We start from the raw sequence: 18326 nt of genomic DNA on the forward strand, positions 1-18326 counted from the left end.
TGCACTCTATCACGTGAACACGGTGCGACGTTTTATTCAGCGCATCGTAAACGCTGCTTACTCTGATTGGTTCACTTCAATATCGGTGTTTTTCCGACGTATCAGAGCCAAAAGCGCTGATTGTAAGTTCATTTGAATGAGTCGCTGATAATGTGTATATGCATAGTCGGCGCATACAGACGGCAGAACAATTGGATCTTTCATCCCAGATTGTTTCACTTTCTGTTGTTAAATTTCAAGTCGAGGTAAAAGCTGAAAATCTAATATTTTTATAACGTCCTGCATTCTTCTGTAATTATTTGCAAGACATTAAAACACTATGGAATACACAGCGTCTTTTCTTTCTATTGTTTTCCGTATTCATTTTTAAAATCATGCTTTAAACCAGTTCCTCCATCATCAGCTTCCTTAACTAACTACATTAAATTTAGCCATTTACAATACGCAAATAAATTATATAAAAGTCACATATATAACCGCATACGTATTTTATCGTCGGTGATACCGACAGAGTGTTGTTATTACTGAAGCGTCGAATCGCTGGATAAACGGGATCTATGTCAGATGCCAAGTCATAAATCAGTTTTCTAATGGGCTTTATAGAAGTACACGCTGGATTGATGTGGTTCCCATTTATTATTAAAGATATCTGCCGGGAGGCAAATTCACTGTAGAAATACCAGAGTCCCAGGAGCCCTGGTCTGTTGACGATGCGGTTATGGTTGGGTGTGACTAAAGCACGTAGCAATATTTTGGTCATTTTTCGTGTATTTTATAAATGCCTCTTACAAATGTGCAAGATACATCATATACAGATGCCCTGGGATGCATCATCAGTGATGTCACCTGGGGTGAAAGGGTGTTTCGGGTCTTTCAACATCACACACCCTAGCTCTTAGAAAAATAATCTGCTTCTAATATCTACTTCTAATGTCTTGGTATACAGCAAACTATTGATAAATATCTAAAAACATGACTAAAAGTTGCCATGAATGGACTGGAAATACCTGTAAGCATGTGGTTTTTCACGTGTCACAATGGTCTTGGAAGTATTGTTTGCCAATGTGAAGGGAAGAGCCTTAATTTATGGAAGCCAGTTATAGCTTGTCTAATAGGCTTAATCATACTATAAGAGTGTTTAGTACAGTTTCCAATTAAGCTTTTCATTAGATCAGAGGAGGAAACTCAAACACCCACACAGACAGCGTACAGGCAGAGGTGAAACCCAGCTTTGAAGAGGCAAGACTGCTGCATGCTGAAGCACAATGCATCTGACATCTGAGGAGAAACAAAGAAACGGAATCAGGAGGTCATTGTAGCTCACATTCAGGAATATCTCATCCAGTGTTTAATTTGTAAATCAGAAGGTACCGGAGGGGTAATGAGGTGTTTTAAGTGCGTACAAAACACAGTGCTGATATGTATTTTTAAGAGTAAATCAAAACTAATAAAGGATGTGAAACTGTGTAAAATTTGGTCTGTAAATTAATATACATACATCTTCTTCTTCATCATCATCATCATCATCATTATTATTATTGCTGTTGTAATTTTAACCAGGGGGCTGCCAGATCCATACTGCTGGAATGCAGACAAAAACAGAAAAGTCCCTGTCCTTTGATCTGGAGGTTGCTGGTTCAAATCCCAGAGTTGGTAGAGTGATTTCACTGTTGGGCCAGTTACTCCAGGGACCGTCTGGCCCTGCTTTCAATATTATGTCCCTCTGGGAAAAAAAGCATATTCTAAATAAGTAAAACAGTTTCATCAGCAGCTTTATCAGGCAGCCGTAAACCTCACTATTTAAAATGTTTCTCCACAGAGTAGTGCATCCATTTATACATTATGGCTGTGACCCGTTTGCTTAGACAGAAGAGAATCATAATGGAGATAATTTCAAATGGCTAGTTTTATGTGCAATATATTTGGCACTTGTTATTTTTAAATTTGCTTTATTTGCCTTAGAATGGGCATTGTTAATGTCAACCTGTTTTTTCTAAAATAGCCCAGTTGTAAGGTAACTGCACACGGTTTGTGTGTTGATGCTACACAGCCTGACGGGGATGGGATATGACAGCTTCTCACTCCTCCAGGGCCCATGTGCTCAAGACAAAAACAAACAGGATCGCACACCTTCATATCTGGCGGAATATATTGGTTTTAAAACACTTGCATGCTTCTGTAAACATCAATTGCCTGCATGATTCTACGGTTGATGCAAAAGAGCATACTTTTACCAAGATAGACAGCACGGATAGACAGGGTTAACAAATATTGTCAGCTGGAACAAATTGTAGTAAGGCCATGTCTGAGACACTGGAAATGCTCTGCCTCTACTCCAGTCAGAATAACATAATACTCCAGCTGGAACAAGCCATAGTAAGGCCATGTCTGAGACGCAGGAAATGCTCTGCCTCTACTCCAGTCAGAATAACATAATACTCCAGCTGGAACAAGCCATAGTAAGGCCATGTCTGAGACGCAGGAAATGCTCTGCCTCTACTCCAGTCAGAATAACATAATACTCCAGCTGGAACAAGCCATAGTAAGGCCATGTCTGAGACGCAGGAAATGCTCTGCCTCTGCTATAATCAGAGAAATTTAATACTCCAGCTGGAATAAGGCATAGTAAGGCCATGTCTGAGACGCAGGAAGTACCCTGGCTCTGCCACAATCAGAGTAACGTAATACTCCAGCTGCGTAGATAAGTTGGTTGGAGTCGTACATACTTGTCAGGTTTTATAGAAGAGTTTCAGAGTTCAGCAGCCTGAAGTCATGTCAGTTCAGTTTAATGCATGTAAAATATGGTGTCTTTAGTTACATGGTGATCTGTACAAACGCACTTTGAATACTGCCTGCTTGGAGAACATCTTTGTCTGGCTTCTCTGCCTGAGCAATTATAAGTGTAAAAACATCCCCCCCCCCCACTACAAGCTGAAGGTGGGGGGCACTTACAGTCTGCTGAAGTTCTCCCCAAATTACATTACCTTCCTCAGATATCATTTACTCTCCAGTAGCAGTCAAATGCTCCAAGCCAAGAGGTATTAAACTGGAAAACAAAATCTTAAGTAGATTATTGTGTATAAATGATGAAAAGATGGTAGATATGTGGCATTTTGTAACCTGGGAATGCAGTGTCAGACAAAATATCAGAAATCCCAATTTATGATCAGGCAGAAGGAGTCATCTTTGAGGTTGCACTGCTGCTTCCACTTATGACGTGGGGTCCTCGGGCAATAGTGAGACATTAAGCCATACACAGTCTATTAAATTCATCAGTGTCATGATAACGAAGCAGCTAGCTAATTTTATCACATGCTAGCCAGTCCCCAATTATGAAAATCAGCTGACGTAGTTATGCAGTCAATTAAATGACTATTAAAATGAAATTTTGTAGTGAACCAATCAGAAGACGACTAAAGGTCTTCAGGTACCTGATGGTTGGAATTATATAACAAAAAGGGTGTAGATTTGGGATTCCAAAGGGCTAACAACCACAGACACAGCGGTAGAAAGAGGATGGAGCTTTTTCAGTAAGAGCATCGCGTCATTCCTTCACCTGGGAGTACCCTGCTCGAGATGCTTTGGTGTTAAGCGGGAGTAACAGTAGGCCTGCAGCTAGGGGCACTTTTCCTCCATGGCTACGTGGAGCCAGTCTGAGTCAGGCCACGGAGAGCCTCTCACACCAACATCGTCACAGAGCCGTGGAGCTTCACTCAACTCCCTCATCATCCCGGAGCATCTGAGGTCTCGTGCAGCTGAACGGGCTTCACAGAAAAGATCCATCGAGAAGACTCACGGTTAAATATTTTAATCACTTCAAAATGTAACATGTCCCCATTATTTCAAACACAGACAAAAAAAATACAACAATACAAAACAGACATCAGTAGTTCTATTACAATACCAATGAAAGACAGAAAAAGAAGAGTTTATTTGGAGATTTCGTTTTAGTACATTACCTCTGAAGGTATGAAGTACAGTAGCTTTTTTTTTTTTTTTTTTTACAGATAAATTTTGACAGCTGGACCATTTTTACATTTTTGGTTCAAAATACAGTGCCCATAACATGGGGTGTGTCTTTCTGTACGTGCAGCTCTGCATCAGCCACACCAAGAATTTTAAATCAGTTTGTATTTAATCTTTAATAACTGTTACATTATTTACAAAGTAACACTGTGATCAGTATAAATTGGAAAACACTGAAAATACGCCTTGTGATCTGGGGAACAAATCCTGTCAGAAGGCCAAATAAATTGGGGGATAACCTCCACCTGGCCTTGTACGATCTGTTTACCCTTTGTCACCACCAGGGGGTGCTACAATCCCTGGAAAGAAGGAACACACCTGTGCTTCAGTTGAACAGAATTGGGCTTTAACCATGCAATAAGAAAATACATGAAATTTCTCAACAGAAACAAAGGTTCTTAACGTGGGTAACATCTCTACATACTAAAGTGATCTGAACATTGACAGCATACAATCATTGCTCAAGTATCTAAAAGTGACTGAAATGTTCATTTGAATAATTCCGTAACCCGTCACATTTGGGCCTCCCGCTCTATTAATTTCATTCACGGCAAACAAACCTAAATTGTCACATAAATAATTATTTTGTACAACTATTAAAGCATAAAGCATTTTCTTCATTCAAAAAAATAAATAAATAAATAAAATAAAATGAAAACAGCTTTCCGGGGAAAAATATGTTTGGAGTGATGCAAAAGTCATAAACAGCAGGACAAGCATAAAAAAAGTACTAGCATCAAAATAAAAAAAAGATTATTATTTAAGGTTTTAATTTTAGGGAAAACAACATAATTTGAAAGAGGTCATATGGTTTAACTACACTTGTATTTGGCAAAGCTTCCATAAAAGGTTGAACTTAAAAACGTCCGAAAGGTTGCAGACCTTTTGTGTGATTTCTGTGCTGTTACTTTCTATAGCACAGTAGAACGTAAGCTGGAACTGTACGACAGAAACGTCAGCGATGGTACAGACAGCGGCATAACCCCCCCTCACAGGCCGGACACTTCCGGATGAACATCAACCTACTTGTGCTGTGATTCGTGGGTTAAAAAAAAAAAAATCATCTTTGTGGGGGATGTCTCGGGATGGACTGGCATCCCGTCCAGGCTGTATCCCAGCCTTGTGCCCTAATGCCACCTGGGATTTGGCCTCCTGGTGATGCTGACCAGGCAAAGCAAATAGGAAATGGATGGAGGGGTGAATGGAAGTCTGCGATGGAGACTGTATTCAAACGGCAATCCTTTCAAACCTCAATATTGTGGCTGTTGCACCAGAAACATTACAGTATATAATATAATTTGATTATCCTGCACTGAAAAAAGCTTATTTCACCCCCCAGTGTTTAACTGCGGTTCTAACTTTCAGCTGACACAACCTAGAGCACTGCCACTCAAATGCAGCTTTGGCAACTGGATGCACTGGATCCATAGTGAGACCACTGGACACCTTGGGTAGCGATGTGGGGCTTGAGTGACCTGTGTACAAGGTTCTTTGTCCTGAGTCACATCTGTAGCTCTAAGGTTCATTACCGCTTCTCCTGCACCGGTGTTTTTAAGGCTGAAATGCGAAAGAGCACAACGATCGGTCAGTCCATCCTGCAGCCACAAGTTCTGCTGTAATATCACACGGTGACTTGCGGATTAGGCCTGCTCAAACGATTGCAGAATATCTGTGATGGGGAATGGCCGCAGATGGCATAGTGGTTAAGAAACTGGGTTCACTAGTTGTAGTCCCAGGACGGCCCTGCTAATCTAACTTTCAGAAACATACTTTACCTGAATTACATCACTAAATATCCTTCTGTACAAATGGATAGAACCGCATAGGTCATGCAAATTGATTTGCACAACGTATTATGAACTAAAAACAAAGATGTGCTACTTATTTATATAATATGGACATTTTATCTTAATTTTGGACATATTACATTTGCAGAATTACACAGTTTTACAGGCACATTATTTTCTGGCCAAGTAAACGGCAGACAGGAATTTCAGACAGAAAAACATATAACAAACAAAGAGAAACAAATTGACCGTGGATTGTAGTCAGATACTTAAATCAATCACATGGCCTACAGACGTCTATGATAGACGTCCAACCTGACAAACTCAGCGCCCTCTATTGGTAAGTGTTTGCATTACTGCCATTACAAATCCTCCGAAAAGGGGAAATGAAATCGCAGGATCTCTTTCCCATCAGTGTTTAACATCAGTGCCATCAGACTGTTTTTTTATGGTGAGAATATAACCCATTTAACACACACAGTGTGAAACACGCAACACTAAAGCTCTGGATGCGTAAAGAAAGTAAAAACTGAATCTGAAGCCAAACATCTTCAGTTTATCCCGGCAACATTCAAAACATTTCACCATGCTCATAACGACTCTATAAAGACTAAAAAAAAAATTAAAAACTGTATTTAAGATATAAAGATTATTGTTTTAGGGCTGATAAAGGTTAGGGCGTATTTTATATTTTACATAATAAAGGTGATTCGATGTGCTGTTACAGAGCGAGAATCAGCACTGGTGTTTATGTGACAACACTGGACACCAGCTTCACCAGGGGATGTTGTGCTTCACCACACCTTTAACACTGGCCTCCTAAAATCATGCAGTGACACACAGATCACCTGACATAACTAACTGGTCTTCACCTGCCACTGGCGCAGTGCGTACTGAACGGACGACGTGTCACGCCGGAGGCGCTCAGCTCGCCCCCCTCCACCACCCCCGCCCCGTGCTCTCCTGCCCTGCCTTGCTGAAGCTTCACCAGAACCCACTGTCAGCACACACGCAGTGAAATTCAAAATCAAAGAAAACAATAATGAAAAATCCTCAGAAAACTCACTTTAATCTACTCAATACACACCCGGAGGCCACGTGGCTAAAAACAGAACTCTTTTACAACACATGCTTTGACCATGAAAATAAAACGCATTAATCCATAAAACACAATGGGAAATAAACAGAGACATCTCGTACAAATCAGATCTGTATGGCACCTGTGGCATTTGTAGACAGCTTTGTTGTTGAAAATCCCTCAATTGGTTCACAGTTTTAATTTTGATATGTCGTGGATTAAAAACTAACTCTTTACATAAATAATTTACGGATTTATTTAGCAGTGTCACTAGTTTGATGTTGGAAATATCAGGCAAAAATATATGTATATATGTATTTACATAAACAATATGGCTGCGATATTTTGATTAAAAACTGATTTTTCATTTTGAATTCAAGTCAGGTCTTTAATTACAGCTCTATCTATCTTAGGTGCAAAACCAAAAGCTCTCAACGGAAAGTGCACATTCAGTAGTACAACGCATAGTCCGGTGGCTGCTTCTGAATGTCTTTGAGTGGAAGTATGTGTCTGAAAAGTGGCATTTTTTCTCTGCTAAAAAAGTTTATATAACCAAATCATGACAGCATTAACGGAAATATAAACCAAGCATTAGTCACACAATGTATATGGAAAATATGTCTGTAGTTACGTAAGTGACAGTTAATGAGTGATAAGGTCAGAAACTAACGCTGGGAATCCAAGCCTCGGCCAAACTCTAAAATCCTTATAGTGCTTATGAATGACACTGCAGACACAAAAAAAAAGAAATAAATGCATTTTAGTTTGCTCATTCGAAACACGTGACTAACTACAATCTTTTGGAAGCCGTCCTGGGACACTAATTGTGGGCATTGTTGCAAGGCCGTGTCGTCAGTGGTCGCCCCGTGTTCTGCCTCTGCTCTGATTGGACCAGAGGCCCCTCCTCCCGGTGTGGGTGGAGCTGGCGTTGTTGTCGGTCCTTGCGGAGCTCGCTTTGTCTGTCGCGCCGGAGCTCACCTGAGGAGAAGTCATTCTGTTGGTAGTTTCCTTTCTGGCTGAATCGAGAATACATGCATATACCCTGTTCTGAAAAAGCCTCCTATCTGTGGCTACAAAACCTACCGCGGGAACCTGCAAAATTGATTTAATATTTTTAAACTGGCATCTTCACTCTGGTTAAAATACAAACTGTTCACGTTTTCCTTTGGAGCAGTAGTTAAGTGAGGGAGATCGTGGGAGTGAGAGAGAGCAAGAGTGTGAGAGAGTGAGGCTGTTACAGACAGGAGAGAGAGTGAGGTAGCTACAGGCAGGAGGGAGAGTGAGGCAGTTACAGACAGGAGGGACAGCGAGGCAGCTACAAACAGGAGGGACAGCGAGGCAGTTACAGACAGGAGAGAGAGTGAGGTAGCTACAGGCAGGAGGGAGAGTGAGGCAGTTACAGACAGGAGGGACAGCGAGGCAGCTACAAACAGGAGGGACAGCGAGGCAGTTACAGACAGGAGAGAGAGTGAGGTAGCTACAGGCAGGAGGGAGAGTGAGGCAGTTACAGACAGGAGGGACAGTGAGGCAGCTACAAACAGGAGGGACAGCGAGGCAGTTACAGACAGGAGAGAGAGTGAGGTAGCTACAGGCAGGAGGGAGAGTGAGGCAGTTACAGACAGGAGGGACAGCGAGGCACCGACAGACAGGAGGGACAGTGAGGTAGCTACAGACAGGAGGGACAGTGAGGTAGCTACAGACAGGAGGGACAGTGAGGTAGCTACAGACAGGAGGGACAGAGAGGCACCGACAGACAGGAGGGACAGTGAGGTAGCTACAGACAGGAGGGACAGTGAGGTAGCTACAGACAGGAGGGACAGAGAGGCACCGACAGACAGGAGGGACAGTGAGGCAGCTACAGACATAAGAGACAGATAGGAGGGACAGTGAGGTAGCTACAGACAGGAGGGACAGTGAGGCACCGACAGATAGGAGGGACAGTGAGGCACCGACAGACAGGAGGGACAGCGAGGCAGCTACAGACAGGAGGGACAGTGAGGTAGCTACAGACAGAAGGGACAGTGAGGCACCGACAGACAGGAGGGACAGTGAGGCACCGACAGACAGGAGGGACAGTGAGGCAGTTACAGACATAAGAGACAGATAGGCGGCTATAGACAGTAGCAACAGTGAGGAAGCTATAAACAGCAGAGAGAGTGAGGACGTTACAAGCAGTAGAGATAGACTTACTTATTTATACAATATGTTCATTCCTGCAATGACACCTGGGGAAGGAGAGAAAAAAGAATGAACCATAAAATACAAGCATACAAAGCTTAGGGAGATAAATAGTATAAATACTGAGGTACAGTAGAGTGGAAGGTAATAGAAGAATTGGTTTTCTATGAGATGAGAGATGACTCATGTTGGATTAAATTAAATTAATAAAACACATAGTGCTTAATAAAGCCCTGGGAATTACATCAAATTAAGAACAAGAAGCTATAATTACTAGTTCTTTTCTGTATGAGGTTAGAACTGAATTTAGGACTAAACCTGAACTAGGTACGCGCAACAGAAGTACTACTCCTGGTTGGGTGATATTCTTAAAGGGACGGTGCTTGTTTGTAACTGGCTGGTCGATTTTCTTAAAGGGATGGTGCTTTCTTTGGGGCCCGTTCCATGACGCACCATGTAAGCCTTGTCCTGCTGGTTCTGTTTGAGGAACTCCTCCATTTTCAGCTCGTTCTCAAGCTGCCGCACCGAGTCGTTCTCGTAGGTCTCATCATCCGCCCGCACGAAGGAGTCTGCATTGTCCGTACTGCTCGAAAAGCAAAGACATGAAGCAGTGAGTGGACTGAGGTCCACTTCAGCCATGGTGGAAAATTTCCCAGGCCTCAACACGCTACAGTGTGTGAATAAGAGGGAACGTGGCCAATATACAGTGTAATTAGTCACTGTAGGGACTATGAGAAAATAACAGTCAGTAAAAGTATAGAATATAGGAATGTTCCTCTGGACAGAATCAGTATCAGACTGATAAACATTATAATCACTTGGAAGGAAAATAATCTATAGACTGAATGAGTAATATGAAAGAAATTCATTAATATTAGTGGCTATTCTAGATCTGCTGGGTGTGCAGAGCATAATGAACAAGAAAAATGAGAAGCCTGCTGGCAGACAGGTGAAGAGCGTCCACCACACAGACTGCCTGAATGCCACCCAAGGGCAGAGTAACGCTGGCAGACAGGTAAAGAGTGTCCACCACACAGACTGCCTGAATGCCACCCAAGGGCAGAGTAACGCTGGCAGACAGGTAAAGAGCGTCCACCACACAGACAGCCTGAATGCCACCCAAGGGCAGAGTAACGCTGGCAGACAGGTCAAGAGCGTCCACCTCACAGACTGCCTGACTGCCACCCAAGGGCAGAGTAACGCTGGCAGACAGGTAAAGAGCGTCCACCACACAGACTGCCTGACTGCCACCCAAGGGCAGAGTAACGCTGGCAGACAGGTAACGAGCGTCCACCACACAGACTGCCTGAATGCTATCCTATGGCAGAGTAACGCTGGCAGACAGGTAAAGAGCGTCCACCACACAGACTGCCTGACTGCCATCCTATGGCAGAGTAACGCTGGCAGACAGGTCAAGAGCGTCCACCACACAGACTGCCTGACTGCCACCCAAGGGCAGAGTAACGCTGGCAGACAGGTAAAGAGCGTCCACCACACAGACTGCCTGAATGCCACCCAAGGGCAGAGTAACGCTGGCAGACAGGTAAAGAGCGTCCACCACACAGACTGCCTGACTGCCACCCAAGGGCAGAGGCCAGCTGGGCTGGAGGCGGGGAAAGTTACATGTCAGCGGGGAGAGCCCCTGGAGCACCGATGCCCTGGTGGTAGCCAGGCTTCCTGGCATGGATCTGAGCCAGGAAGGCCTTCTCTGACGTAGGCGAGGGCACCAAGTCATCAAACTGGGCACGGCCAAAGTCGGAGTCCACATTGCTTTCTGTTTCACTGCCAGCTTCTGTGGAGACAGGAAATAACATCACCTGACCATTCTCCTAAATCCTAGAGTCACATTAGAGGAGCTCTAAATCCCACTTAATACACAAAGATAAAAAAGATTTAATGGCCTTGTTTTTTTTCCAGCTTGTACTCGGTGCTGCGATGTGTGTCTCCCTGCAGCTTTGGTTTCTCTCCAGTGAGGCGCAAACATCCGTGTTAATCCACTAAGGTAATCCCCACTGCCCCTCCACTTACTGGAAGGACTCATTTGTACACGGATATTGGGATACTCAAGTCATACTCTTTGCAGTGTTATACTGATGTGTGTGTGTGTCAATGATAAACACTGTGCAAGTGTGTAATACTGACAGGTGTGTAATACTGACAGGTGTGTAATACTGAGAGGCTTGTTACACTGGTGTAGGTGTAACATCGGCAGGTGTGTAATACTGAGAGGCTTGTTACACTGGTGTACGTCTAACATCGGCAGGTGTGTAATACTGAGAGGGGTGTTACACTGGTGTACGTCTAACATTGGCAGGTGTGTAATACCGATAGGTGTGTTACACTGGTGTATGTCTAACATCGGCAGGTGTGTAATACTGAGAGGTGTGTTACACTGGTGTAGGTGTAACATCGGCAGGTGTTTAATACTGAGAGGTGTGTTACACTGGTGTAGGTGTAACATCGGCAGGTGTGTAATACTGAGAGGTGTGTTACACTGGTGTATGTCTAACATCGGCAGGTGTGTAATACTGAGAGGTGTGTTACACTGGTGTATGTCTAACATCGGCAGGTGTGTAATACTGAGAGGTGTGTTACACTGGTGTAGGTGTAACATCGGCAGGTGTTTAATACTGAGAGGTGTGTTACACTGGTGTAGGTGTAACATCGGCAGGTGTGTAATACTGAGAGGTGTGTTACACTGGTGTACGTCTAACATCGGCAGGTGTGTAATACTGAGAGGTGTGTTACACTGGTGTACGTCTAACATCGGCAGGTGTGTAATACTGAGAGGTGTGTTACACTGGTGTACGTCTAACATCGGCAGGTGTGTAATACTGAGAGGTGTGTTACACTGGTGTATGTCTAACATCGGCAGGTGTGTAATACTGAGAGGTGTGTTACACTGGTGTAGGTGTAACATCGGCAGGTGTGTAATACTGAGAGGTGTGTTACACTGGTGTACGTCTAACATCGGCAGGTGTGTAATACTGAGAGGTGTGTTACACTGGTGTACGTCTAACATCGGCAGGTGTGTAATACTGAGAGGTGTGTTACACTGGTGTACGTCTAACATTGGCAGGTGTGTAATACTGAGAGGTGTGTTACACTGGTGTAAACAAGTGTCATAAACAAAGATGTAATACTGAGAGGTGCACAGGCCCCTGGCCTTTCATTCCTAATCGACACGGATTCATATTTCTACCATGTAAAGGTCAGCTGTGCATTGTTGTGGGTCTGCTCACCTGAGTTGAGCTCCTTGACCAGCGATGACATTGTGTTCGTGATCGAATCAGCTGCCACCAGTAGATCATTCCTCAAATTCCTCCTGGCGCCTGAGGATTACAGACAGCGTTCAAGTGATCGTCAAACACAGAGGGATCCAGACATTGGATCTCAAGTCAGGCAGTGCTGTGGTGGGTCACAGGTTGACACTGCAGGCTAGGGCACTTACAGAGCACTTTGTTTAGCTGGTACCAAAAAAAAACGTCAGAAAAAGCATAAATCCCACATGATATGACTTACTGAACCATGTGTAGAGTAGCATGAGAATTTAGTTAATGAACATAGCTATCACCAAGCTTTCATGGCAGTCAGATCTACTCCTGGACCAGACTCATATAAACCCGAATCTTGAGTCTAGTACTCTTATTAAATCCTGGGATCTCGTTTATCAGAGTGTACATAGGGCAGGTCCTATTCGTGTGCATACACTAGTATTTACCACTCGTGTGTACGAACAGCCATACGAAGTGAACGTTGATAAATTTCACACATTCTAAACGTGACTGAACGTGCATGGCAAGATTAATTAAAATAAATAAACACCCTCAATGAGCCATATGTAGGCATATATCTACTGCGTAACACGTCGAACGTGTTGCAGGACTGAAAACTGTGAAGAGACACATAACCCTATCTACATATTCCTGTTTGTAATGTATTTTGTGCTATACACTTGTATTGTGATTGTGTAATTTTATATGCTATTAAAAAATAAAGTAAAAACAAATATTAAAATAAGTATGGGGGAAAAAATGGAACCTCACCGAGAATGAGGTGGAAGTTTTGCTGGATACAATAAGAAAAAAATCCAAAACAAATGCATATTTTTTGGCAACTTTACCAGTGACCCGACAAAGAAAGGGAAAAGAACCAAGCACAGGAAAAGGCAACAGTCAGTTAATGCCGTGTGATTTACACACAGTACTCTGCAGCAAATAATCGGAATATATAATCACAGCATGTTATAATAAAAAGAGATTTCACTTAAATTTCACAAAAAATATGACATGAATTGCACTATGAAATCACAAGATGTGTGCCGTAGTAAACAATGGGAGCTGAGAATGAAGACAGCCCCCAAAGCTGTGAAGAAATATTTTATCATACAGTATAGTAAGTCTCTTTTTACGTAACGAAATAGCACAGAACAGATAGCGTATCTGCTTATTGTAGCTGCCCATCATAAATATATTACAGTATGTATTACAAATTTGATTTGGACAGTGGAGTCATTTTACGACTGGCAGTGCTGCTCATTCTTCTGCACGTTACACTAAGTGATACACCTACTAACGGCCTACAATGTGTGTTAAGTTAGGGCTGCACCTAAGCTCTGCAGGATGTTAGATCTCCAGCAGCAGGACCGGACAGTCCTGGTAGAGGGATAGCAGTGGCGTAACGCTGCAGCAGCTCGACACGGAGGCTTACCCTGAGCAAAGGCCTCCTGTACATCCCCCCCCACACCGCTGAGCGAGTCCTGAGGAGTGTGGGTAGGCGTGGTGCAGGCGGAGGTGGAGGCAGAGCGCACCGGCATGGGGATAGGCCTGCTGATGGTGTGACTGGGGGAGGACCGGGGCGAGCCGGCGCCCTGAGTCTGCAGGGGAGGAGGAGAGCGGCAGCCGGTCAGCATGGACTGGGACCGACTCCAGCCAGGACCCCCTCCGGTGTGGGAGCCCTGCTGTCCAGTGGCAGGCTTCAGTCATCAGCGTCTCGCCAAACTCATCCAGGGTCATGCTGTTAGTGCGAGAGCCCATGCCCACCCGGCGCCGAAGGGAAACGGCAGCCACTGCTACGTTATACATAGCTGATGAGTATGCTTGTTAACCATAAATATTTGTTAAACTGGTTATACAGTTAAACGAAGCGGCTGACAAACCCGAAAACCCAAAATGCCGAATGTAAGCAGAACACTTTCCCAATTTCACGTTAGTGGACGTACTGTGCCAGTAATTTCACTATAATGAAACGTGATAAAACATTTTCTTTACAAACAATGCTCTGAAAATTAGATAGCAAACAAAGGAGGGCATTTGGAGAAGGAAAAAAATAATAATTTTCTTTATTAGCTCTGCTTTTTGTCATAAACAAAGATGCCAGTTGTTTGCTTCAGAGTTTCGCTATGGAAACAAAAAACAAGGGATAAGTGGGAAGCTCTCAGAGGTGTCGTCTGTGTGATATTTATTCAGTGGGGATTATTCTATTCATACTAAAAAATGGTTACAAAAAGTGCCAGAATTTAACACTGTAGGCCTGTGCTGTACAAATAGGACTTACAAACCATCTTATGAAAATGCACTTTATCTCTGATAGTCACATATAAATTCTGAAATAAAAGAAAGAATAAAATAAAAAGCATTTCATTTTAATTTCTCACTGTTTCCCTTATATTCCCTTATTGTTTCACCTAGAAGACAGAATGGCATCAAGGAAAATACTCGCTCTTGGAAAAACATACTCACACGAGGAGCGAATGGGTCAATTATCAATGATTCTTTGAGTGTAACCATGATTTCTGATTTTAGATATATTTAGTTAAGCCCTACTTTTTAAATGACAACTGCAGTTAATACCTTATGTTTAATAAAGCAATGGCCAGCAGCAGTATGATCAAAGTATTTTTATTATTACTATTATTATTATTATTATTTGCAGTTCTCTCCAGCATTAGTGTGGGGTTAGGACAGGCTCACACACTTACATGGTGCTTCAGTTCTTCCTCCTGTAGAAGAAAAGTTCATCAGGGGAATCGGATTTGCTGTTTTTCTAAAATACGATACGAGATATTTTCTCATCTCTGAAGGCAGTTTCCCCATTTAAAGTAAGAATAAGCAAGGCATACTTACAGAATGCAGGAAACAAAGACCCAAGGACCAGATTTTAATGTGAACAAAGTCCTGCCCAAAGTGGCAGATTTTTTAAATGAAGCTCATTTTCGAAATCGGATTTTTAATGGTTTCCGCACAGGGGCTCATTGGTGCCACACCGACTGCACTGCCTACAGAACTGCGAGTGTTTATGACGCTAAAGTAGATGGGAGAGCGTATAGTCCCATACTAAGGGACGGACCATGAGTCGCACACAGTAAAAATGTAGGCAGGATGACGGAGAGTGAGAGGAATGCGGCCCGGCTGATGAAGGCCAGCGCAGGCTCTCTGGAATTCAGCACCAATCTGCGTGGAGGGGGTGGGGGGGTTGTAAGGTACCTGCTCTGCTGGGGCCTTCTCTTCTATGTTACTCACCATACTATGGAACGGAGTACTACAATGCTATGGTAGTAATGCCGCTGAAGAACACACAGCGCATCACAGGAGCATCACAGTTAACATTGCTGATTTACATAGTAGCTTTCTGTTTATGGTCGGAACTGAGCGGCTCATCCCGGGGGGGGGGGAGTGATAGCAGAGGGGTGTGCGGTGGCTGCGATATTTACCTTAAGCAGCTTCATCAGTCCCTCCAGCTGCAACATCAGCTCCCTACGGCTTTCCTGCAGGGCCGACATCCTCTGCTCCAACTCGTCCTTCCGCTGTCTGCCAGGAGGGGGCGCCAGTGTGTTACCCGAAATGCCAAGGAGCACACAGCTCTTACCAGTAACTAGAGTATAGTCTCATATTCCCATACTAAATGCTACATTGTTTTGATGCAAGAGATGAGAAGTTGATGGGAAACTAATTTAAGCAACTACCATGTGAATGAAGCTATATTTAAACCAAACCGTGAACAAGTATCAAGTGGTAATGAGTAAAACAATAATATAAAAACAGAAAATGAAAAAGTGTATACATTTATTACATTTATGGAGAGAGCTTTCAGGACCTATGCTCTGAGTACTGCGGGGGTGGGGGGGGGGGCACAGGATGTGAGCAAAATGCAGCCATGTTTAGCAACACAGGCAGCCAGGCAGCTTCTGGCCCTGAGACAACAGCTATTTTAATCTGCTCATCACAGCACGGCAGTGTGTGTGTGAGAGAGCATGTGGCAGTGCCTCTATATATTACAGTGTGTGTGTGAGAGAGCATGTGACAGTGCCTCTATATATTACAGTGTGTGTGTGAGAGAGAGAGCATGTGACAGTGCCTCTATATATTACAGTGTGTGTGTGAGAGAGCATGTGACAGTGCCTCTATATATTACAGTGTGTGTGTGAGAGAGCATGTGACAGTACCTCTATATATTACAGTGTGTGTGTGAGAGAGAGAGCATGTGACAGTGCCTCTATATATTACAGTGTGTGTGTGAGAGAGCATGTGACAGTGCCTCTATATATTACAGTGTGTGTGTGAGAGAGCATGTGACAGTGCCTCTATATATTACAGTGTGTGTGTGAGAGAGCATGTGACAGTGCCTTTATATATTACAGTGTGTGTGTGAGAGAGAGAGCATGTGACAGTGCCTCTATATATTACAGTGTGTGTGTGTGAGAGAGAGAGCATGTGACAGTGCCTCTATATGTGTGTGTGTGTGAAAGAGCATGTGACAGTGCCTCTATATATTACAGTGTGTGTGTGATAGAGAGAGCATGTGACAGTGCCTCTATATATTACAGTGCGTGTGTGATAGAGAGAGCATGTGACAGTGCCTCTATATATTACAGTGCGTGTGTGATAGAGAGAGCATGTGACAGTGCCTCTATATATTACAGTGCGTGTGTGAGAGAGCATGTGACAGTGCCTCTATATATTACAGTGTGTGTGTGAGAGAGCATGTGACAGTGCCTCTATATATTACAGTGTGTGTGTGAGAGAGCATGTGACAGTGCCTCTATATATTACAGTGCGTGTGTGAGAGAGCATGTGACAGTGCCTCTATATATTACAGTGCGTGTGTGAGAGAGCATGTGACAGTGCCTCTATATATTACAGTGCGTGTGTGAGAGAGCATGTGACAGTGCCTCTATATATTACAGTGCGTGTGTGAGAGAGCATGTGACAGTGCCTCTATATATTACAGTGTGTGTGTGAGAGAGCATGTGACAGTGCCTCTATATATTACAGTGTGTGTGTGAGAGAGCATGTGACAGTGCCTTTATATATTACAGTGTGTGTGTGAGAGAGAGAGCATGTGACAGTGCCTCTATATATTACAGTGTGTGTGTGAGAGAGCATGTGACAGTGCCTCTATATATTACAGTGCGTGTGTGAGAGAGCATGTGACAGTGCCTCTATATATTACAGTGTGTGTGTGAGAGAGCATGTGACAGTGCCTCTATATATTACAGTGTGTGTGTGAGAGAGCATGTGACAGTGCCTCTATATATTACAGTGCGTGTGTGAGAGAGCATGTGACAGTGCCTTTATATATTACAGTGTGTGTGTGAGAGAGAGAGCATGTGACAGTGCCTCTATATATTACAGTGTGTGTGTGAGAGAGCATGTGACAGTGCCTCTATATATTACAGTGCGTGTGTGAGAGAGCATGTGACAGTGCCTCTATATATTACAGTGCGTGTGTGAGAGAGCATGTGACAGTGCCTCTATATATTACAGTGCGTGTGTGAGAGAGCATGTGACAGTGCCTCTATATATTACAGTGCGTGTGTGAGAGAGCATGTGACAGTGCCTCTATATATTACAGTGTGTGTGTGAGAGAGCATGTGACAGTGCCTCTATATATGCCTGCGTGTGTGTCTGCAGCCCAGGTAAGGGCGTGCCTGCGTGTGTCTGCAGCCCAGGTAAGGGCGTGCCTGCGTGTGTGTCTGCAGCCCAGGTAAGGGCGTGCCTGCGTGTGTCTGTGTGCGCATCAGTACCTGAGCAGCCGCAGCTCAGCCAGCAGCGTGGGATTCTGCTGGGCCTTGTCAGGCGGCAGCTGGGACGCCTGCTCATGTTCTAGCCGCAGCCGCTGGATCTCCTGCAGGATCTCTCTGAAATACACACAGACACACAGCTACAATTACACTGGCATTTCCAATTTTAACACATTTAACTATGGAAATAGTATAATAATTCTAATTATTATATTAGTATTATAATAAGAGGTGC

General features: G+C 43.6%; 1 protein-coding gene across 18 annotated transcripts in view; it reads right to left on the reverse strand.

Moving 5' to 3' along the window:
• Window positions 1–3792: 3792 nt before the first annotated feature.
• The window catches only part of dtna (dystrobrevin, alpha), an 87261-nt gene continuing 72727 nt past the window's right edge, over window positions 3793–18326 (reverse strand). For 13 of the 18 annotated variants that reach the window (XM_072710909.1, XM_072710910.1, XM_072710912.1 and 10 more), the window contains 9 exons: window positions 18095–18208; window positions 15782–15878; window positions 15050–15070; window positions 13780–13945; window positions 12312–12401; window positions 10693–10861; window positions 9523–9652; window positions 9082–9116; window positions 3793–7869 (listed from right to left, as the gene is read on the reverse strand). In XM_072710909.1, the coding sequence (XP_072567010.1) occupies window positions 9099–9116; window positions 9523–9652; window positions 10693–10861; window positions 12312–12401; window positions 13780–13945; window positions 15050–15070; window positions 15782–15878; window positions 18095–18208 (805 nt within the window). In that variant the 3' untranslated portion in view covers window positions 3793–7869; window positions 9082–9098. The remainder of the gene's footprint in view (window positions 7870–9081; window positions 9117–9522; window positions 9653–10692; window positions 10862–12311; window positions 12402–13779; window positions 13946–15049; window positions 15071–15781; window positions 15879–18094; window positions 18209–18326) is intronic. The other 5 variants (XM_072710911.1, XM_072710902.1, XM_072710915.1 and 2 more) reach the window with 2 other exon arrangements.

This window comes from Paramormyrops kingsleyae, chromosome 4 (genome assembly GCF_048594095.1).
Source record: "Paramormyrops kingsleyae isolate MSU_618 chromosome 4, PKINGS_0.4, whole genome shotgun sequence".
In the NCBI taxonomy this organism is placed as follows: domain Eukaryota; kingdom Metazoa; phylum Chordata; class Actinopteri; order Osteoglossiformes; family Mormyridae; genus Paramormyrops; species Paramormyrops kingsleyae.